The 24,139-nt window shown below is 43.6% G+C and overlaps 1 protein-coding gene across 1 annotated transcript in view; it reads left to right on the top strand.

The window, feature by feature from the left end:
• Nucleotides 1–24,139, top strand: part of LOC124227194 (cationic amino acid transporter 4-like) — a 45,139-nt gene that overhangs the window by 20,232 nt on the left and 768 nt on the right. Inside the window, exon 4 of the mRNA XM_046641050.1 lies at nucleotides 22,969–23,984. Coding sequence (XP_046497006.1) covers nucleotides 23,009–23,984 — 976 coding nt within the window. The 5' untranslated portion in view covers nucleotides 22,969–23,008. The remainder of the gene's footprint in view (nucleotides 1–22,968; nucleotides 23,985–24,139) is intronic.

Raw genomic sequence — 24,139 nt, 5'->3', positions numbered from 1 at the left:
TCCTGCCCAGATGCATGGCGCGGCCGAGTCCACGTTCCAGCCCAGGCCTGAATGTGGGTCCTGACGCCCCTCCGGCCCCACTCCTGCTCCTGACTGGGGTGCCACCCAGGTCACACTTCGGACCCCTGCCTGGGTTCTTCCCTGACTGAGAGAGAATAGCTGGCTCAGGGGCACGAGGCTCCCTGTTCACTGATGTTTCGATTTGCAGTTTGGCACTCGCAAGCGACCCAATCATAGTTAAACTGAGAAATTCTACCATTCTAACCTTCACTCAACGACAATCCCTGATGCCCTAGTGAGGGTCATATTAGATCATTGAATGGGACTCAATTATCTCCTTGCAGAACAGGGTGGCATCTGTGTTTTAGCCAACATCCCCTGCTGTATCTGCAGCAACTCTTCTGGTGACACTGAGTTTGATCTTGGAAAAATCATAAAAATAGCACAGATGTCTCCAGTCCAATGTCTTTTAATGACACCCTCTGGTTCCCTATCGACATTGAGACATTAGAACCTGATAAGGCCCCAGAACCTGCACCATGGAGAAAACTTGAGTGGTTTCTCTGTGCCTTTGTGATGTAGTTGGACAGGCCGATCAACCTACAATTTCATTTAAGTAACAACCCAATCCGAGGAATTAAGAGCAACTGTCCTTTAAAAAGTCCTTGTAAGACAGGAAATGCAGCTCCAGAGGCAGTTCAGATTCCACCCCTTTCCCTTATCTCAAAGAGTTTGCAAACTTCCCAGGAAATATCTAGCCCATCACCAATTCCTAAAACTGAAGAAAAAAAATGGAAAAGGATAGAAAAATGGCCATAAGAACACTCTTGCCAAAAATCTAGCATCTTGAGTGTCTTCTACACAAATATTAGTAAAAAGCTTAAAACAAAATTTGGATTCATTATTAGGGAGGCTTGTATTCCTGTGCCTGATTCATCTCAGAAATTTTAAAACAATAGCTGTGGAGTCTCTGTGTGTGTCTATATATATACGTGTGACATCTCATCTCTGAATGGTCTAGTGTCTATAGAGCTCTAGTCAATTGGCTGAAAGTAAGCACTTATGTAAATTATTTACAAATGTAATAGCAACTAACCCAAATATTTTTCAAGTTAAAATGATAAAAACTAATCTTTGGTAAATGAAAGCATATTTAAGATTGTTGTTTTGATTAAAATGGAAATGTCCTCAGAGTTATCGGCATTGATAATGTGTAGACATGCAGTCTTTATTCTACATTTGTTGCTCAGATAAGCTGGTGTTATCTCTATTACAAAACTGATTAGCAAAAATAGTAACTTAAAATGATGGCAGTTTTGCCTAATGTCTCATGAAGTTTTGTAGGCAATCAAAATAATTATTAGGAACAAGTAAACTAAACAGATGTGAAAAAGATATAAGTGTTGGGTGAACTTTTAAACAATAATTGTGTGTTATGGCATGTGTATTTAAGATAACTTCTGAAATCTCTCTGGCGACTTGAAACCTTGAAGTTTTGCTAGGTGAAATTAAATGATTAAAAACTCATTGAATATCTGGGTCATATTCAAAAAAGGTAAAATACTGAAACATTATCACCAAACATGTCTAAGTTCATCTACTTTGGGCTTCTTATTACAGAGAAGCCAAAAGATGTTTGGATCTGTTACTAAGCATGTCTTGTATTTTATTAAAAATTGTATTATGAAGTAGCATATGTAGGGGAGGAGACATTTCCTCTACCTTCTCTGGGTTCATCTGGCCAGAGAACGAATTAAATTCACATGAGACAAAATAGCAAGAGAAAATTAAACAAAGCTTTATGAGGACCATGGCCCAGGGCCTTTCTTCCCGAAGGAAGAAAGAGCACCAAAGAAGTGGGGTGCACAGAGTAGTTATATACCCCCAAACAGGGTGTTTCACCTATGATTGAAATGTCCCTCCCACAATAGTCACAGGATTGCCCTTTCGGCACAGCGCTTGATGGACACAGCAGGTAGTGGGTCTGCTATCTCCAAGGGCGCAGCAGGAGGCAAGTCTATTGTCTTGAGCTGGGTGGTCACAGGTGAGCACACCAATCAGTTCCTAGCCTAAGGAAAGATGCTTAATCCTTAAGGAAATGCGAACATTGGGAGGGGGAGGGAAGTCAGTTACAGCAGGTTACCAGACAAGCACAATAAACAAATGCAGATTTAAGTCCTTGCCTTCCCCATTGATTAAGAGTTTCTAGAGACAAGGTCATCCCCCCTTCTTCCTGGTAGAGAGGGAGATATCTTTACAGATGGAGAGTTCCTTTAGAATGTAAATGTCTCTTATAAAGGGTAAGTAAATTCTACTTTTCAGTTGCTTTCCTGTCTGCAAAGTAACTAGCCTCAAATAATCATCATGCCAAAGAGACATATCTTGGGGTGGCCAAATCCAGGTCCCCACACATACTTCCAGAAATTATGAAAAGTGTTTATAAACTTGCCAAGCCACAGAATGTTAACATAAAAGACAGTTCCTAGTTGCTTACTTTTCAGTTTTCAGTAAAAATTAAGGTCTGTAAGGGTAAAAATTTCTTTAATATATGTAATAAAGCTACTAAAACTTAATTAGGAAAACATCTTTTTATTTAAGGAAAGTAAAATGTTTTCAGTAAAGAAGGTACAAGGAATGGAAATATTTCTGTTTGTTTTGTTAAGAAAAGTAAGTTTGTCCTGAAGTAGTAGAAGGAAATAAAGAAGGCATGGGGCAAATTCTGACTGTAAAAAAGAAAGTTCTGGAAGCTTTGTGGAAGAGGAAGCCTGAGGAATGAATTTTGTGCTGAAACACTTGGAGAAGAAACCCTATTTTAAAAATTCCTATCAGGCTCTGAATATCAGCTTGTAATTTGGCCAATTTTTGACCTTAGAGCTAAAAAATAATAATGAATCCTCCTACATATCTTGTTAGTTTTCAGCCGAGACAAACAGCAAATATTTCTGGCAGTATTAAATAACCCCATTAATTCTAATTTTAGTTTCCCCTGGGCTGTTTAAGGGAATAACGTGGCAGTTTACCAGGAAAACCCTCAGAGTCTCATCAACTCTGGAGTTGCCCATCAGGGCCCTGCTACGAGAGTGGATGTGAGGGTGTCAGTAAGGCCACTAACCTGGTGGCTTCCTGTTTATGGCTGTGAGGTCTTTCCTTTTAGGTCCCTCTTACAGCTTTAATTTTCCATTAGCTTTTTGCAACAAAACTTTCAATGAAGCCACTTTAGCATTTTACTTTTAAGTGCACCTTTTAAATGATCTTATCTAATTGGAATATTCCCTCTACTGGCCATTGTGATTTTAAATCATCCTTAGTAATTTGGTCCACTGAGAGAGAAATTTACACAAGAAGGGACCTTAGTTCTTAAACAGAAAACCAACTGGAGTTCCTGAGGGAGAAACTTTCAGGGAAACTTTAGAAAATGGAAGTCCCATGTGAAAGAAAATCTCACAGACAAGAATGACAATAGAGACATCCCTCAATTTAGTGAGAGTGCTCACCAACCAAAGAAAACCCTGCTGAGGGAAGCCCCACCTGTGGCAATGGCTGCCACACTGGATGGAGGCAGTCTTCACCTGGGCAGTCACCCTGATCCCAAATAAAAGGCTCTGACCTTGACCAGTCACGATCAAGAGTTGGCAATCCATGGAAACAGTGATTCTTGTTCTTCTCTGACTTTTTGACTGTGACCATCGTGGGGGTGCATCGCACTGTGGTTTTGATTAGCATTGCCCTGATAACTAATGATGTGAAGAGTCTTTCCATGTGCTTATGGTACATTTGTATATCTTCTTTGGAGAAATGTCTGTTCAGATCCTTTGGCCATTTTTTTTTCCTTTGGTGAGGAATATTGGCCCTGAGCTAACAAGCCTGCCAATCTTCCTATATTTTGTATGTGGGATTGATACCCACCCTGATATCAGTTTCCCTACATTAAACCCAACATATATGGGGTTAAAACCAAAACACTCATTCCCTGCTTACTCCCTGGCTTCCTGGCTCCAGAATCCACTATCCTCCATAGAGATAGACACTGCCAAGGACAAGCACCTGGATTCATTATCTCCTTGCTGCAAAGAGATGCATGCTGGTGGGAAAGCTGCTGACCAGTAGGGTCACAGGCTCCCTCCTCTCTGCAAGTGTCTCAAGGCCAAAGACAGGCTGGTGGGAAAGCTCTGACCAGCAAGGCCATATGCTTCCACTCCCCTATCAAAAACCCCAAATAAAAACCCTTCATTTTAGCTTTTTGGGGAGTTTGGGATTTCAGCATTAGCTGCCCTCTCTCCTTGCTCAGCACTGTGCAATAATAAAATTCCTACTTTCTTCCACTACCCCCAGTGTCAGAGATTGGCTTGCTGTGCAACGAGTGAGCAAACTCACTTCAGGTTCGATATCAGGATGCCACCAGAGCATGGCCTGATGAGCGCTATGTGCGTCTATGTCCAGGATCTGAACCTATGAACTCTGGGCTGCCAAAGCAGAGCATGTGAACTTAACCACTATACCACTGGGCTGACCCCAGCTTTGCCAATTTTTAAATAGGGCTATTTATCTTTTTATTGTTGAGTTGTAAGAGTTCTTTGTATATGCTGGATACAATCCCCTTATCAGATATATGATTTGCAAATATTTTCTCCCGTTCCATGATGTTTTTTTCATTTTTTTTTTTAAAGATTGGCACCTGGGCTAACAACTGTTGCCAATCTTTTTTTTTTTTTTTTGTTTTATTTCCCAACCCCCCCCCCCGTACATAGTTGTACATCTTAGTTGCAAGTCCTTCTAGTTGTGGGATGTGGGACGCTGCCTCAACATGGACTGACGAGCGGTGCCATGTCCGCACCCAGGATCTGAACCCTGGGCCACCGCAGCAGAGCACGGGGACTTAACCACTCAGCCATGTAGCCGGCCCCTGTTTTTTTCTTTTCACTTTCTTGCTGGTATCTTTTGAAGCACACAAGTTTTTAATTTTGGTGAAGTCCAATTTATCTGTGTGTTTCCAGGTTGATTGAACTTTTGATGTCATATTTACAGAAACCGTTGTAGGGAGGGCAAAATAGGTCAAAAGGGTCATTTATATAGTGAGTGATGGAATAAAACTGCAATTTGTTGGTGAGCATACTATAGTGTGTACAGATGTCAAATTCTAATTTTGTACATCTAAAACCTATACAATGTTATAAACCAATGTTACCTCAATAAAAATTAAAAAACAAAATAAAGAAAACATTGCTTAATCTGTGGCCGTGAAGATTACTCCTATGTTTTTGTTGATGCAAAATACCGAAAACCACTCTATAGTTAACAGAAATAAGGGGAGTTTTACTTGAGCCAGAGTGAGGATTATAACCCGGGAAGACCTCAGAAAGCCCTTCAGAGAAGCACAGTTTTAGTACAGCCTTGTATCTTTTTAGAACAAAGAACATACTTTAAACACACCCAGGATACATTTTCATCAAAGTTTCAAAGAGGTATTTAGCTGCAAATTAGCAGATCAACGTGACCCTGATGTTGGGAAAGAGAATAATCTGGGCGTTACCAATAGGGTGTAGGAGGGGAAGTGTGCATTCTTATCTTAAGAGAGAGCGTTCTTTACTTCAACGGTTAAAGTAGATGTACAATGTGTGTTTGATAGGCTGTAAGTCAGGCTCTTTGGTTCAAGTTGAATTGGTTTTGAACCTGAACAGTTACCCCATGTACCTCAATATGTGAAAATCTCTTGTCATTTTCATCTAAGAGTTTGTGGGGAGTTTCACTAAATTACTCGTAGCGTTGCTGCCTTGGCATGCATTTCATGTGGACAAGCAGCCTACGGGGCCTGGAAGTGACATCAGCCCCTCCTGAGAGTGCACGCCCTAGATAACCACCAGCAGAGTCACAAGTCCATTCAGTTCCTGATATGACTCCCACAGCTGGCCTTGTGAGAAGCACTCTCCCTGTCTCCCTGTGTGTCCCTTAGATAAGACCCGTCTGAAACTTACCAAAACCTCTTTTGGTTTAAATTGACCAATCAAGACTTAGCCCAGGAACCCCAAAGCACTGCACCTGTGAAGCCCAATAAAGGCATATGCCCCAGGTCCTGCCCTGCTCTCTGCCTGCCCTCTGCCTTAACCTCCCAGTGTGGCCCCTCGAGGTGTGCTGTGGACCTTCTCCAGGACCTGTGAGTAACAAACTTCTCTATTTCAATTCCTTAGTGGTCTTTTGTTGAACCCAGGCTCACCATCCAGTACCCCCAGGGCTCTACTCAACAAATGTTAATTTGACAAAGTCACACCTACGAAAGGTGTACGTCCTTTTATTGTGCTTTGCAGATATTTGGTTTTCTACGAATTCAAGGTATAGGGAAAGAGGGAGAATTGCCCTCCTTTTCCCCTTCTGGTTCTTATGGCTTGTCAAAGAATTAAACATGACATAAGGAAGGTTCTAAGGAGAAAAATCAAAGTTTAATATGTGTACATGGGAAAGTCACATGAGCATGAAGAATTCCAAAGACAATCCAGCAAAATGAGGTATATACATCTTTCTGGACTAAGGCAAGGGAGATGGACTTCAAAAGGGGAGAAGACAATTTACAAGAAGATGAAAAGAGTTAAAATTTGGTAAACAAATGTGTGAATTGTCCCATCTACAGACAATGGGACCTGAAAGAGATCTTTTGGTAAAAGGTCCCTTGCTAGATGCCTTCCTGCCCCCCACACCTAGAATTATCCATGGTAAGAGCTCTTCCTGGGACAGACGCTTCTCTCTTGAATTCTTTTAGGCAATTTGGGGGAAGGTCAAATGTTCTTCCAAAGTCTTCTGAGCCTTGATTGTCTTCAGCTCAAAACAATCCACATACCACTGTAGGGAAGGAAGACATTTCCTCTACCATCTCTGGGTTCGTCTGGCCAGAGAATGGATTAAATTCACATGAGACAGAATAGCACGAGAAAATTAAACAAAGCTTTATAACTTGTATACATGGGAGAGGTCAGGCAAGCTGAGCAACTCCCCAAAATGGCTGAAGCCACCACCTTAAATATCATCTTCAGCTAAAGACAAAGGAGGATGTTGGGGGTGGGGGCAGTCAGTTACAGGAGGTTACCGGAAACAGGAATAAGATTATTATGCAGATTTAAGTCCTTGCCTTTGATATTGATTAAGAGTTTCTAGAGATAAAGTCATCCCCCTCTTCTTCCTGGTACAGAGAGGGAGGGACCTTTACAGATGGAGATTTCCTTCACAATGTAAATGTCTCTTAACAAAAGGCAAGGCAGTTCCACTCCTCAGAGCCTCCTTCCCTGTCCCAAATAATCCTCATGCCAAAGAGACATATCTTGGCGTGGCCAAGACCAGTCCCCCACAGTCCCGCCTTTGAAACTAAAAGTTTCACAGTCCTTTGTAACTTTAGGAAGTTTCATAGTCCAGAAGCTGAGTGGTAGATTGTTTCATCTCACTGAACACATTTCTTAGTCCTGCTAATAGATCAGTGCAGTTAAAGTCATTTTAGAAAGTGGTGATGCAGGTGGGCTCCCAAAGTTAGGCCTATATTTTGGGAGCAAGCAATCAGGTATTTAATAAATATTTCTGTGGAAATATAAAGAAAAACAAGGTTAATGGTTGGAGCAAATTATAAACTAGTTCCTGAGTCCAGGAGGCAGCCAGTCAAAAAGACTTCTAGATGTCAGAGTGAAGCATCTTTTGCAGCTGGAAATGTCTCTGATGATGTCATCGGGCATTCAGGTATCTTTCCGAGTGGCTTGCGGCTTGCAGCTTACACAGCAACAGACAGGAATCTCCCTTAAGTTTCTATCAAGTTGTCCAGCTTTAGTTAGCAAGCCTTCAGGAAAAAGAACAGGTTCAATTCTCAATGATTCCAAATGAAAATGAGGAAAAGATTGAAAACATTAGTACGGAGATTTGTAACCAGATAGAATTCAGGGTCCAGTCCAGTTCACAGGTAGAAAAAACCCTCAAAGACAATTAACAGAACTAGGATCTAACATCCACAAATGTGTATTATAGTTTTTCACTGAAACATAATTCTTCTCTCTAAAATCACCCTCATTTTTACCAAAGATAGCCAAATTAAGACTAATTGGTTTGCAATATAAGTTTAGTTTGAAGAAACTTGGCCCAATTATTTACATAAGTGCAGCAAGAATAGCAATTGATCATACAGGCTCTTAAATCTGCTTTGCTGGGATTTTTTTATGAGGAATCTGGTTGAACCTTAAAGACTTCTTGAGGCCAGGAAAGCCAAGCCAAGGATTTGTGCCATCAGGCCTTGCCTGCAATACCTTATATTTGGGTGGATTTCTCTCTTGAGATTCCCCAAAATATTTTAAGGTTCCTTGCACCTGCCAGATAAGCAAGCTTCCTTACTTACCAGGTAAGTTTGCTGGAATCTCTCTCTGTGAAACAAGGTACCAGGCCCATATTTCCAGTGGATTTGTTTTCAGAAAGTCAACCTTATTTCTCAAAGGCAGTATTCTCATATCCGAGTTTGTATGTTTCTCTCAAATATGACATTCCAGTCAAAGCTTTGGCAAGATAACCAATGTGTCCTGTTATAAGGAGAACAGATTCTTATTGAACTTATGCAAATAACTATATTGCCTTGAAATAAGCATACTCACTAAGTTTCCAAGTTCTGGAGGGATAAGGTAGGGAGAAAAAGATAAATGTTTCAGTTTTACTCACAAAGATATAATTTCACCAAATTGCCAAAAGTCATAGTTAGGATAAGAGAAAAGAGAAAAAGATTTTCTTGAATCTGAGAAAACAAAACAAAACATCAAAAAATCAATATTTTAAATAAAAGTCATAAAAATTACAATCATCCTCATCAGTTCATTCAGTCCTGTATAATCGGTTCTTGATCTTAATCTTCTGTTAGCAGTTTTATGAGGTCATCAGTTTCTCCATTAGATTTCTGTAATTTCTTACCCAGTTCAGTTCTATGATCTGAAAGTTTATCAGAAAACTGTAATCCAGAGTAAGTGTCAGAGTCCTTTCCATGAATCCCTCCGAAGATGAGACATATTTGCAACAGCAAACAGCATCAGAGTAAAACAACTGACTGTAAACAACAAAAGACTTTAAAATGACAATTGACAGAGAAACATTATTTCTGTGATATACAACACCTTAGAATAATAATTAGAATTATGGCTGACAGCCAGGACAGATCAGAATTTTAGGAATGTTATATAATTTTCAAAACACTTATATCAAGAACATGTACCAACATAATACCACCTAAGAAATATTATCATCACTTATCTGACAATGCTTCTCATGTAATTTAACATAGCAAATAAGCCTAATTAGTTTAGAATCTTCCACCTTATAGAAAGAGAGAGCAAATTTCTCTGTGGAGTCCCAGGGGCCCTCTGAAAATCCCCAGAGAAATCCTCCTACCTTCATCCAGGTCAAAAGAAAGCCTTTATTCAGGACTTGAATATTTGAGGGAGGAGCTTGTCAAAAATATCAAATGGTTTTAAAACATTTATTCAGATAGGAAATAACGCTCACTGCAAAACAATGCTCAGGTATCTATTCAAAGTGACAATGGAAACAGTCAAAAATCTTAAGAGTGACCTCAGTCATTATTTTAACAAAACAGATTTGTCTTTTAGGCAGACTTAGAGCAGGCCAAAAGTTCAAGAAAATTATCCTTTTGAGAGAAAAACAAATTTTAATTTCTGCACCAGCTTATTTTTAACATTAAAACGCATTTACTTAGTTGCATTTACTTTAGTCTTATTCTACTTGACCAGGCATAAAAGTTCTTTCAGAATTTCTCCTTCACAAACCTTCTATAACTTTCTTTTTGCCTTCAGAATTTGTCCCATGCTTTCTTTTTTTCCTTTCTAGTACTTTAGGACAAATTTATCTTTCTTAACCCATCAAACAAAATATTTCCATTCTTTATACCCTCTTTACTGAAAACATACATTTTACTTTCCTGAATACAGAGCTGTTTTTCTTATTAATTTCCAATAGCTTTAATTACATATGTTAATTAGAACTTTTAACCCTTAACAGACCCTAGTAAAAACTAAGCAATTATTAACTGTATTTTATATCAACATTCTAAACACTTTTCCAAATTTCTAGAAACATGCCACTTCACAATAAAACACAAGGCACACTTTCTAGACCCAAACGCTTTTAGCCTCTTTGCAATAAGAAGCCAAAAGTAGGTAAACTTACATTTAATAATTAATGTCTAATATCTTATTTGGAAATGATCTAGGTGCTCAACGAATTTTATCATTTAAATTAACCCAGCAACGCTTCAAAGTTTCAAGTTACCAAAGATATTTTGGAAGTTATTTTAAATCCACATGCCATAAACTATAATTATTGCTAAAAAATGTTATCTATAAACTCTTCTTTCATTTATATCTAAATCATTTGGTCCCAAAAGGATGTTTAGATTAGCCACAAAACTTCATGAGACGTTAGACAAAATTAGTTATCATTTAAAGCTATTATTTTGCTGAGAAATTTCTAACAGACAATGTGAGCTTATTTGACTAGTAAACCCAGGCTGCATGTTTGCATCATATCCAAATACTGACAACTCTTGAGGACATTTTCAATCAAACCAACAAACGAACTTTCATTAACCAAAGATTAATCTATATCATCTTAACTTAAAAGACATTGGGTTAATTTTCATTACATTTAGAATTTACGTAAGTGCTTACTTTAAGCCAATTAAACAGAGCTCTTCGTTTTGGCCACATCATCCGGGGGTAAAAATATCACACACATATAGACACACATGCACAGAGCCTTCACACCTATTGTTTTAAAAATCACTGCCATGAATCACAATACAAAGCTCCCTAGTTATGAATCCGAATTTTGTTTTGAGCCTTTTTATTAGTATTTGTGGAGAAGACACTCAAGATGCTAGATTATTTTTTTTTCTGGCAATGGCACGTTTATAGCCTTTTCCTCTCTTTTTTTTTTTTTCTTCACTCCTTGAAATTAACTTCATCACAACAGCACAGAGAAACCACTCAAGTTTTTTTCTGGTGGAGTTTCTGGGGCATAAACCACCCAACTGAAAGCATTTCCAACTAGTTAAAATGCACCCAGGGGTGAGTCTCTGGGGATGCTTGAGGCATTCCCCATGGCAGTAAAGCTGGTGTCTGACTGACAGCGGCCAGAGAAAGGGTGCAAAGGCTGACTGCAGGCATCAACATAGTTATAAGATCTATAGCCTGGGCACTTAGTCCCTGAGCCAGCGCAAGGCAAGGCAGGGAAGCAGGAGGCAAAGGCCTGGAGCTGGCTGGGGGCTGGGGCTCCCTGTGTCTGGGGTCGAGAGTTAAGTACAGAAGGTCCAGGTTCTGCTCAGGTCCAGCCTGAACTTAACCTCGACTTGGTGACAAGAGAGGAGCTGACAAACAGAAAGGAAAAGAGACAGGCCTCACCCTCATGGCCTCTTTCCCAAGGGTTATGGAGATAAGGGTCACACAACAGTTCCCATGCCGGGACACACAACACCATCAGGACGGTTCACAGAATAAATCACAGGTCTCCTATCCTCATAACCGACTCAGTAGGCACCTAAAATGCTTAACGAGTCCGTCTCCAAGAGAGGGCACCCCACATGGTTGCTGGGGTGATCAGGCCCAGAAACCAGAGTGGGGGCTCCCAGGAGTGGAGCCTTTGACACTTTAAAGATTTCCTTGTTTCTCTATTACAAAGCTAAAAGGGAGCCCAAAATGGCCACTGTAACTTTAAGAGAGAGGAAAGAAAAGGGTCCATTACCTTGAAAATCTCCTGAACCTAGGGCAGCATCCTACCCGTTCTGCTTGTGGGGTTCCTATAGCAAGGGGCGATGGGGGTGTCCTCCTGCATTGCATCCCTTGTATACCTTCCCTATTCTGCCTGGCAGTTATAAGTGTCAGGTGAATTGTCCCAAAGATAAAAGAACAGAGAAAACAGTGAAGAATTTTCCGCCAGTCTGGGGGACACTCTACCCAATTGCGTCCTGGAGCCATTCTCCCGAGAAGGGGTTCCCATACTCAACCAAAGGTTAGAGTTTGGTACTTTCCTTGAACCGGAGTCCCGACTGGGACTTTCCCGCAGTTTGGAGTGTGGTCAGGAGCCATGGGGAGGGATGCCAATGCAGCCTTAGGAAAAGAAACCTGTCACGGGAGTCTTGGAGATTGGCGACCGTCCTAATGACTTAAGCGGTCGACCTGTGCCCATGTAAAGTTTATATATCAGAGATAGAATTAGGAAGCAATGCATTAATTCATTCTCCATCATCCTCAGGCTTAAGGTACTGATTCGCTTCAGGCTGAATGCCATGATTTGCCCCAGATAGTAGCCATGGGCAGCAAACATGGATTCATGCAGCTGTCCGAGAAGCTTCTCAATGGAGAAGTGAATTTAGATCCATCCTTGAAAAAGAGAAAAGCAGAAGGAAGACTATAACTTCAGTTCACAAGCTGATGAAGCAAGTGCACTAAGCAAGCCAAGGAGTCAAAAGAAAGATTTCTTGGACTCTCAAGCTCTGGAAGTAGTGCTCCTTTATTCAAACAGCATGGGGACAGGGCCCATGGGCAGTGAAGAGCTGCAGTATGGGGACAGGACCCCATGGGGACAGGTCTTAGTCTTATACTATCACATAGGGAAGTATTCCCAGCCAGACATTTTAAAACATACTCAGGCAAGTTGATATAACCTCTTTATAAAGAAAATCAGCTCATGCATTCCAACCTTCACGCCAATCTTATCAACACTTAGACCTTTATATTTCACCAATTCAATTATAACCTGAGACAGGGTGTTAAACCTAGTCATCATTTTCTTGTGTTTCCTTTTTAATTTGGCCTTTTCATAAATACCAATAAAAATTATGATGAGAGCTCTCACAATTTTTTTCCCCAGTTTAGAAGTTTTCCAAATTTAAATGATCCATTGTCTGGCCAATGTGATGAGTAGGATCTTAACAGCGACTCAACCAAAAGCTTAACCAAGGACACAAAGAGGAGTCCCCAAAAGAGATCCAGAAAGTTCACTCCCAAAAATAGCCTAAGAAAGTAAAGGCCTTCATTGCACAGCAAGCAACAATGGTTGAGATGACAAAGGTCCCTTATGAAAGCAATTGGGCCCTCTTATGACAAACTCCCCAGAGAGCTAACACAGCCGAACAAAGAGTGTGTCCCGAACCCCAGTCTACGCAACTGGCTGCCAAGATGTGTGTGGTACATGCATCCTCCAATGGTGGAGACCAGAAAGGTCACAAAACTAAGTTCCCAAGACATAGAACAAGACAAAAAGCCCAGACAACAGGCTTATAGAGTTGCCTGTGTCTTATGACAAACAACAAAAAGACAGAGACAAGGAAAAGTACTATCTCTGGGAGGAAAAGGATCTACAATGAATGAGTATTCAACCAAATCCTAGAGTTGCTGAATCCAAGAAGCTAGCCTCACCAACATTTTCTCCTGCTAATCTAAATTTAGAAGAGCAAAAAAACTCACCACTCTTGCTTCCATTGGACCCTGCAGGCAGAGATCTGGGAGACTGACATGGTAAGAAATCTTATCTCTTGCTGGCTCTCGTCAGGAGTCTGGGATCTCTCCGCCGCAGCAGTCCAGGAGCAAGCAGTGTCCAGCCAGTGAAATTTTATCCCATCCAAGTCGCCAAACTGTAGGGGAGGAAGACATTTCCTCTACCCTCTCTGGGTCCTTCTGGCCGGAGAATGAATTAAATTCACAGGAGACAGAATAACAGGAGAAAATTAAACACAGCTTTATAACACATATACATGGGAGATGCTCAGGCAAGCTGAGCAACTCGCCAAAATGACTGAAGCCCCCACCTTAAATAATATCTTCAGCTAACAACAAAGGAGGATGTTGGGGGTGGAGGGGGAGTGTATCTTGGGAGATTGCCACACAAGTACAGTAAACAAATGCAGATTTAAGTCCTTGCCTTTGGCATTGATTAAGAGTTTCCAGAGATAAAGTCATCCCCCTCTTCTTCCTGGTACAGAGAGGGAGGGACCTTTACAGATGGAGATTTCCTTTACAATGTAAATGTCTCCTAACAAAGGGCAAGCAAACTCCGCTCATCAGAGTTGCTTTCATTAAAAGTAACCAGCCCCAAACAGTCCTCATGCCAAAGAGACATATCTTGGGGTGGCCAATTCTCAGCCCCGACACTGATCATGGGATGAACTGCTTTTCCAAGATTTAAGATAGCATGATCACTCTTAAGGAGCCCCCAAGCTCTTTGTTTGCTGACCCAAATCTTCCCTCGTTCATTTATCATCCAGCCTTTGTCTATTGGGGACCACTGGTAACCCTGTTTAGTGGTTTCCCTTACTTCCTCAGGGGAATACACTGGTGTAAATTCATAGAAGGTATAGTGGGAATTAGTGGCATTTGGAGAAGCTCTCCTGGTACAGTGGTCCTTTTTGCAGCTGCCACTGCCAAGTTATCTCCTTTTATGGTCTCTGATTCCCCACTTTGATGGCCTTTGCAATGGACCCCAGCTACTTCCTTGAGGTTGACGTTGAGTGTCCTCAACCAAAACAAGCAAAGAACCAAAAGAAACAGACTCAGCAACTCCAGAGGGGGCTTGATCTCATCCAAGGGGACCCCTCCTCTGATCACAGGCACAACACAAAGACAGACTCAGTGACTTCAGGGGGGTCCTCAAACCCCCACCTCATCACTCCAGAGGAGACTCAATCTCCAGAGAGGACTCGAACCCCTGACTAGCCAACAAGGATTCCTCCTGTTTTGCCAGAGCCGAGAATCAGCCCTTCCGGAGTGGCTGGGTCTTGCAATCCTTCCAACCAGAGGGGACTCTCACTGCCTGAGCCAGGCTACCCGTGGATGGGGGACTCAAACCCTGAAGCCAGGCCCCAATGGGCAGGCTTTGTGAGAAAACTTAAAGAAAGTACTCTTATAGCCATGCCATGGGCTTGGCGCCACTCACCTCCATTGAGAGATCCTCTGAGCAAAGCACTCAGTGTGGCCACTGGGTTTCCCAATGGGGCAGGCATGTCAAGCTGGCAGCACAAGCACCACAAAGGGCCAAACCCCACGTTGGGTGCCAATTTGTTACCAAAACCAAAGTGGGTTTCCTCCTGGTGAGTTAAATCAGACTCTCCACCAGAAGTAGTTGTCTCACAAGGTAAAGTATATTTGCAGCAAATAGGAGACCATGAGGAATCATTTCCAGAGTCATGGTGTCCCCGAACAAAGGGAAGCAGGCACATTTATTTGGGATGGGGAATAAATATTCAAAAGGGAGAGGTGTGTATTCTCTTGTACAGGCTCAGTTGGAAAATATGCTTCCATACACACTGCACACATACACACATACACACTTATTACTGATGGTAATAAGGTCTAAGCTCCTCCTGGAGAGATCTTGGCATTAAAAACAAGGCAAAGGTCACAGGCATAGCACTCATTTGAGGTTTGGTCTGGTTCAGGGTGGTTGGTGATTGCATCTCCTTAACATAACAAAAGGAAAAAGAACAACCTGGAAAAAGTTAAAATATCCAGACCCACCCTTGAGTTCCTCTGGGTAACTAGTGAGTGACAATGACTATGTCTCTCTCTCTCCTCAGGCCTCTGTATTCCCTGAGACACAACAATATTGAAATTAGGCCAATTAATAACCCTACAATGCCCTCTAATTGTTTAAATGAAAGGAAAAATCATGCATCACTCACTTTAAATCAAAAGCTAGAAATGATTAAGCTTAGTGAGGAAGGCGTGTCAGAAGCCTAGACAGGCCAAAAGCTAGGCCTCTTGCATCAAACACTTAGCCATGCTGTGAATGCAAAGGAAAAGTTCTGGAAGGAAATTAAAAGTGCTGCTCCAGTGAACACATGAATGATAAGAAAACAAAACAGCCTTATTGCGGACATGGAGAAAGTTTTAGCGGTCTGGATAGAACATCAAACCAGCCACAACATTCCCTTAAGCCAAAGCCTAATCCAGAGCAAGGCCCTAACTCTATTCAACTCTATGAAGGCTCAGAGAGAGGTGAGGGAGCTGCAGAAGAAAGGGCTGAAGCTAGCAGAGATTTGTTCATGAAGTTTAAGGAAAGAAGCCATCTCCATAACATAAAAGTGCAAGGGGAAACAGCAAGTGCTGATGCAGAAGCTGTAGCAAGTTCTCCAGAAGATCTAGCTGAGATCATTAATGAAGGTGGCCACTCTAAGCCACGGATGTTCAATGCAGATAAAATAGCCTTATGTTGGAAGAAGATGCCATCTAGGACTTTCCTAGCTAGAGAGGGAAAGTCAATGCCTGGCTTCAAAGCTTCAAAGGACAGGCTGACTCTCTTGTTAGGGGCTAATGCAGCTGGTGACTTGAAGGTGAAGCCAGTGCTCCTTTACCATTCTGAAAATCCTAGAGCCCTAAAGAATGGTGCTAAATCTACTCTGCCTGTGCTCCACAAATGGAACAACAAAGCCTGGATGACAGCACATCTGTTTACAGCATGGTTTACTGAATATCTTCAGCCCATTTTTGAGACCTACTGATCATAAAAAAGATTCCCCTCAAAATATTACTTCTTACTGAGAATGTACCTGGTCGTCCAAGAGCTCCAATGGAGATGTACAATGAGATTAATGTTGTTTTCATGCCTGCTAGCACAACATCCATTCTGCAGGATCAGGGCAGTCATTTTGATCATGAATCAAGGAGTAATTTTGACTTCCAAGTCTTATTATCTAACAAATATGTTTCGTACGGCTATAGCTGCCACAGATAGTGATTTCCCTGATGAATCTAGGCAAAGTAAATTGAAAACATTCTGGAAAGGATTCACCATCCCAAAAGTCATTTCGAAGATTCATGATTCATGGGACAAAGTCAAAATTTCAACTTTAACGGGAGTTTGGAAGAAGTTGATTCCATGCCTCATGGATGACTTCTAGAGGTTCAAGTCTCCAGTGGAGGAAGTAAAAGCAGCTGTGGTGGGAATAGCAAGAGAACTAGAATCAGAAGTGCAGCCTGAAGAGGTGACTGAATTGCTGCAATTCATGACAAAACTTTAATGGATGAGGGTTTGCTTCTTGTGAATGAGCAAAGAAAGTGGTTTCTTGAGATGGAATCTACTCCTGGTGAAGATGCTGAAGATGGTGAAGATTGTTCAAATGATAACAAAGGATTTAGAATATGACATAAACTTAGTTGATAAAGCAGTGATAGGGCTTGAGAAGACTGACTCCAATTTTGAAAGAAGTTCTCCTGTGGGTAAATTCTACCAAACAGGATTGCATGCTACAGAGAAATCATTCGTGAAAGGAAGAGTCAATCAATGTGGCAAACTTCATTTTTGGCTTCATTTTAACAACTTGCCACAGCCACCCCAACCTTCAGTAACCACCATCCTGATCAGTCAGCAGCCACCAACATGGAGGCAAGACCCTCTGCCAGCAAAAAGATTACAACTGACTGAAGGCTCAGATGATGGTTAGCATTATTTAGCAGTAAAGTATTTTTTAACTAATATATGTACACTCTGCTTTAGACGTAATGCTGTTGCATACCTAATACACTACAGCATAGTCTAAACATATGTTTTATATACACTGGGAAACAAAAAAAATCACGTGACTCGCTTTATTGTGATATTTATTTTATTGTGGTGGTCTGCAACCAAACCTGCAGTATCTCCAAGGTAAGCCTGTGTAGGGGAGGAAGACATTTCCTCTACCCTCTCTGGGTCCTTCTGGCTGGAGAGGGAATAAAATTCACATGAGACAGAATAACAGGAGAAAATTAAACACAGCTTTATAACATGTATACATGGGAGAGGCTCAAGCAAGCTGAGCAACTTGCCAAAATGGCTGAAGCCACCACCTTAAATATCATCTTCAGCTAACAACAAAGGAGGATGTTGGGGGTGGAGGGGGAGTGTATCTTGGGAGATTAACACACAAGTACAGTAAACAAGATGCAGATTTAAGTCCTTGCCTTTGGCATTGATTAAGAGTGTCTAGAGATAAGATCATCTCCCCTTCTTCCTGGTACAGAGAGGGAGACACATTTACAGATGGAGATTTCCTTTACAATGTAAATGCCTCTTAACAAAGGATAAGTAAACTCTGTTTGCCAGAGTTGCCTTCCTGTCTGCAGTTTATTAAAAGTAACCAGCCCCAAATACTCCTCATGCCAAAGAGACATATCTTGGGGTGGCCAATTCCAGTCCCCCACACCTGTATAGTTTCAGCTCATAGATTTAGGTCTCTGATCCACTTTGGGTTAATTTTTGCATGTGGTGTGAGGTAGGAGGCTGACTTCATTCATTTGCCTGTGGAGATCCAGCTGTTGCAGCACAGTGTGTTGAGAAGACTATTGTTTCCCCCATGGAACAGTTTTGGCTCTCTTGTCAACAATCAACTGGCCATCAAGAGAAGGAGAAGACAAGGACCAGCCTGGGAGAAAATATATCTAGAAGATGTATCTGATAAATGATTGTTATGCAAAATATAGAAAGAACTCTGAAAAATCAACAATAAGAAAACCAACAACCCAATTAAAAATGAGCAAAAGATCTGAACAGACACCTCACCAAAGAAGATATATATATATATATAGGAAAATAAGCCTATGAAAAGATGCTCCACACCCTATGTCATTAGGGAATTATCAATTAAAACAACAATGAGAGGATACTACACACCTGTTAGAATGGCAAAAATTGAGTTCACTGACCACACCAAATGTTGCTGAAGATGTGGAGTAAAAGGAATGCTCATTCATTGCTGGTGGAAATGCAAGATGGCACAGCCACTTTGCAAGACAGTTTGGCAGTTCTTATAAAACTAAACATACTTTTACCATATGAATCAAAACAACCCTCCTTGGTATTTACCGAGATGAGTTGAAAACTTACGTCCACACAAAAACCTGCGCATGGATGTTACAGCATCTTTATTCACAATTGCCAAAACTTGGAAGCAACCAAGCCATCCTTCAGGAAGTGAGTGGATAAACAAACTGTGGTCCATCCAGACAAGAAATATTACTCAGCACTAAAAATAAAGGAGCTATCAAGCCATGAAAAAACATAAGACAAACTTAAATGCATATTACTGAGTGAAACAGGCTGTTCTCAAAAGGCTACATACTGTATGATTTGATTCCCACTATGTGACAATCTGGAAAGGTCAAACTGCAGAGACAGCCAGAAGATCAGGGGTTAGTGGGGAGGAGGGATGAGTAGGTGAAGCACAGAGGACTTTTAGGGCTTACTGTAATAGTGTGAACACGTCCTTATACACTTGTCAAACCCATGGAATGTACAATGCCAAAAGTGAGCCCTAATGTACACTATGGACTGTAGGTGATAATGACGTGTCAACGTAGGTTCATCAGTTATAACAAATGTGCTAACCTGGTGGTGGGGGATGTTGATAGTGGGGGAGGCTGCGCCTGTGGAGGGGCTGGGGTATAGATGGGAACTCCACTTTCTGCTCAATTGTGCTGTGAACCTAAAGCTGCTCTAGAAAATAAAGCCTATTTTTAAAAAATAAATTAGCCATAAATTTTAACTGGCCATAAATTTTTAAAAATTAACTGCCCACATTTTTGGACTCTCAATTCTATTCCATTGATCTATGTCTCTCTTTATTTCAGTAACAGAGTGTCTTGATTCCTGTAGCTTTGTAGTTAGTCTAGAAATCAGAAAGTGTAAGTCCTCCAACTTTGTTCTGTCAAAATTGTTTTGATTATTCTGGGTCCCTTGCATCTCCACACAAATTTTAGGATCAACTTGACAATTTCTGCAAAGTAGTTAGTTGGGATTTTGGTAGGGGTTGCACAGGATCTGCAGCCTGGGGAGTATTGTCATCTTGACAATATGAAGTTTTCCAGTCCATGAACATGGGATGTCTTTCAAGCTATTTAGGTCTTCTTCAACTTTTTTCAATGATGATTAGTAGTTCTAGGTGTACAAGGTTTGCATTTCTTTAGTTAAATTTATTCTCAGTAAGTTTATACATAAATTTATTCTTTTTGAGGCTATGTAGGCAGAACTGCTTTCTTAACTTCATTTCCAGTTGTTCATTGATAGTATAGAGAAATAGAATTGATTTTTATATATTGATCTTGTATCCTGCATGTCTGATGAACTGGTTTATCAGTTCTAATATTTTCTGTGTGGATTATTTATGATTTTCTCTCATAAGATATTGTCATCTGTGGTTACAGATAGTTTCACTCCTCCCTTTCCAATCTGGATTCCTTTTATTTCATGTTCTCACCTAATTGCCATGGCCAGAGCCTCCAGCAAACTGTTGGATACAAGTGGTGAGAGGACCTCCCGATGCTGTTCCTGAGCAAAGGGAAAGCTTTCAGTCTCTCTCCACTGAGCACAGCAGCCAAGGGGTTTTCGTGGATGGTCTTCGTCAGTTTGAGGGCGGTCCCTTCTAGTCCAGGTTTGTTGACTGTTTTTCTGTGTCAGTTGAGACCATCATGCGGTTTTTGTCCTTTATTCTATCTGTATGGCATATTCCATTGATTCATTTTCAGATGTTAAATCAATCTTGCATTCCTAGGATAAATCCTGCTTGGCCCTTTTTATATGTTGCTGGATTCAATTTGCTGGTACTCAGTTGAGCAATTCTGCATCTATATTCATAAAGATGTTGGTCTGTAGTTTTCTTTCCTTGTGATGTCTTTGTTGGGTTTGGTGTCAGGGTGCTCCTGGCTGTGTAGGATGAGGTGGAAAGTGTTGTCTCTTCATCTTCTATTTTTGGTGCTTTCTCTTCACTGCATCTCCATGTGTTGCTCAGTGTAACTGCCTTGCTCGCTGGGGTCCAGCACTTGGCCCAGCCATGTCCCTGGAAGTTCACAGTTTACTGCATCGACCACGCTTGGCCACGAGTATCCACTGGATGTTGGCCCCTGTGAAGGGGGTGTGGTGAGAGCCCCTCTCTGGGTAGATGAAAAGTCAGTGCTCTGAAAGCCTGCACACCAGCTCTCAGGTGGCTGTCAGTCAGGCCTTGGGGGAGCTCCTGTTACACAACTGCCCAGGCCTCTTGGTTGGAAATGCATTTTTCTGGGTTTCTGTGAATGCGTTTCAGAACAAGGAAGTTTAGGCCACAAGGAGCGAGGTGTGGGAGGGGTCACCCCTTCAGGAAGTGGGAGCCCATCTGAGAAGTTCCTTAAGACCTTGTCAGCCAAATACCAGAAGGGAGCAAGGGGCTGGCTAAGGCAGAGTGCTCCAAGTGGCACCATCTTGCCTGGGAGTCTACCACCCCATCACCAGCCCACTGAGCCAGACAGCCTGCAGGTGCCCCTAACGTCCTATCCCACAAACCACATAGAAACCTGACAACATGGAGAGAGTTCTGGGAGAAGAGGATGACTGTTTTGGTTTTTCTTTGCTTGGATGGATTGTCCTCATTTTGCTGTAAACAAGTTCACACCCTGTCACACCAGCCTTTCCACTTTCAAAGAACTGGGAAGAGCAGAAGGACAAAGACCACTCAGCCCCAGGAATAAATAGGCCAGAGGGGAGGGTTGTGTTGGTCACATGATGAGATGTGTCCCCGTGATGCGTGTACTGGCATGGAGCAGATGCTCAGTCGACGACAACTCTCACAGACATCCACAGTGGGCAGCTGCTGTTAGGGTCTCCCAGGGTCCTCCAGGCTTGACAGTTGCTCCTAGGCTGGGAGGGGCTACCATTGGGGTCTGAGAGGCCCTAGGGGTGCCCCATTCTGGAGGGCTGGAGGTCATCCCCAGGGATCTGCTTGCCTCCTTTCAGGACACTGCCTGTAACTGGAAGCTCAGAAGAACCAGCATAAGTTGTGCCAATTCACAGAACACTCCCCACAGCCAGACACTCCGTTGTCAGTGGATGAGGGTCACTTACTGCTGTCCCATTGTGCCGGGAGGTCAGGGACTGCCCAGGTCCTCTAAGCCACATTCAGACCCTCATCTTACCAGCGTCTTGCCTGACTCCCGCAGCCCCCACACCTCCCAGGGTCAAGGGGCCTGGATGGTGCCCAGCTGGTGGAGTCCGTGTGTTGGGATGAGGGATAAAGGGGGGCGTCTGCAGCATTGGAAAGCGGGTGGGTTCCAGACCTCACCCTAAACCTTAACCTCCACCTGCCTCCTGAGGCCACCCCCATGACCTTGGCTAGTCACTTACCTGGTGGCCTGAGCTTCCTCATCTGTGAACCGGGCACAGTCATAGGGCTTCCCAAGAACCTAGGGAGTGCTGGTCTTGACCGTGTCAGCTGTGGGTAGCATGGGTTGAGGGCATGTGTGACCATGAGTCAGGTGCCCAGAGGTGGGGGAGGGCCCTGGGCACACAGCAGCAGAGGCTGCGACAGCAGCTGAGTTGCAGCAAGTTCCATAGGGCTGACACAGGCAGGAGAGGAGGGAAAGACTTGGTTACCTGAGGATAGGAGCACAGCGGAAGTGGTTCCCACACTGGCATGGTGGTGGCTTGTAGGGCATGAGGTCAAGGCACGGGGCCTTGGCTTTGGGCGCAGAGACCAGGGCACCCACCGCCACCAGTGGGGTGCGCTGATACACCAGCCTGGTGGGGCCTGGATGGGGTATCAAGGCATCTGCCTGAGGCCAGGTGGCCGCCTGGGCTATGCCCAGGGCCACAGAGTCACTCATGTTCCCAGTCCTGGGGCCCGGCCCAGCTCCCAGGAATCCTCGGGTTTCCACCCTGCTCTGGGATCCCAGACCACAGGAGGGGTTCCTAACCGGGCTCCCTTGGGCTGCCCCCTCCCCACCCTCACCACCCCTCCCAAACACCCAGTCTCTTTCCGAGAAGGCAGGCCAAAGGGATCCCCACGCTTCCCTGTGGCCTCCTGCCCACCCTGCTGCCGGGCCCTGAGCCTGCCTCATCCAGCCTTGCAGCTGCCAGTGGTTCCAGGCTTGGGTCCCCAGGGCAGGGTCAGAACAAGGGCTGAAGGCTGGTCAGGACCCAGGGCAGCCTGTCACTCCCCTCTCACCCTCGTAGGTGCCGGCAGCTGGCTTGGTGCTCCTCTCAGTTGCCCACCATGGCCCGGGGACTGCCCAGCACCACCAGCCTGGCGCGATTCTGCCAGAAGCTGAACCGGCGGAAGACACTGGGGGAGTCCTGCATGTTGTCACAGCAACGCCAGACCACATGGGACTTGATCCTGCTGGGTGTGGATATGATGATGGGCGCAGGCATTTACCTGCTCACAGGCATTGTGGCCAAGGAGATGGCCGGCCCTGCAGTGCTCGTGTCCTTCGGCGTGGCTGCCATGGCCGCCCTGCTCGCAGCCCTATGCTATGCAGAGTTAGGGGCAGATGTGCCCTGCACAGACTCTCCCTACGAGTTCACCTACCTGTCCATGGGTGAGCTGTGGGCCTTCCTCAATGGCTGGAATGTGACCCTCGGGTGCCTCTTTGGTGGAGCCAACATGGCCCGCACCTGGAGCAGCTACCTGGATGCCATCTTCAGCCACCGCCTCCGAAGCTTCACTGAGGCCCATGTGGGCACCTGGCAGGTGCCCTTCCTGGCCCAGTACCCAGACTTCTTGGCTGCTGCCATCCCAATTTTGGTCTCCACATTGGTCTTCTGCGGACACCGCGTCTCTTCCTGGCTCAAACGCACCTTACTTGCCATCAACCTGGCAGTCATCCTCTTCATCATCATCCTGGGGTTTGTCCTGGCCTGCCCGCACAACTGGAGCACTGAGGAGGGTGGTTTTGTGCCCTTTGGCTTCTCTGGCATCATGGCTGCTGCCGCTACCTGCTTCTACAGTTTCCTGGGCTTTGATGTCATTACTTTCTCCAGTGAGAAGAACTGCACCAGAAAGCGAGCAGTGCCCATGGCCAATGCCATCTCACTTGGCCTGGCAGCTGGTGCCTACATCCTGGTCTCCACAGTCCTCACCCTCATGGTGCCCTGGCACAGCCTGGACCCTTACTGGGCACTCGCTGATGCCTTCTATCAACGGGGCTACAGCTGGGCGGGCTTCATTGTGGCGGCTGGCTCCATCTGCGGTAAGGGGCCCTTCTGGGCAAGATGGGAGGGAACAGAGCCGGGGACCCTGCCCTAAGCCTCCAGGGAACACATCTCCATCTGGGCCTGTGCTCCCAGTTGCATCCTGGGCCCAGGAAGGTGCTAATGATTAGACTCTCCACCCAGGCTTGTGGGA

The sequence above is a fragment of the Equus quagga genome, chromosome 15 (genome assembly GCF_021613505.1).
Source record: "Equus quagga isolate Etosha38 chromosome 15, UCLA_HA_Equagga_1.0, whole genome shotgun sequence".
In the NCBI taxonomy this organism is placed as follows: Eukaryota; Metazoa; Chordata; class Mammalia; order Perissodactyla; family Equidae; genus Equus; species Equus quagga.
This window is presented reverse-complemented; position numbering and strand designations above follow the sequence as displayed.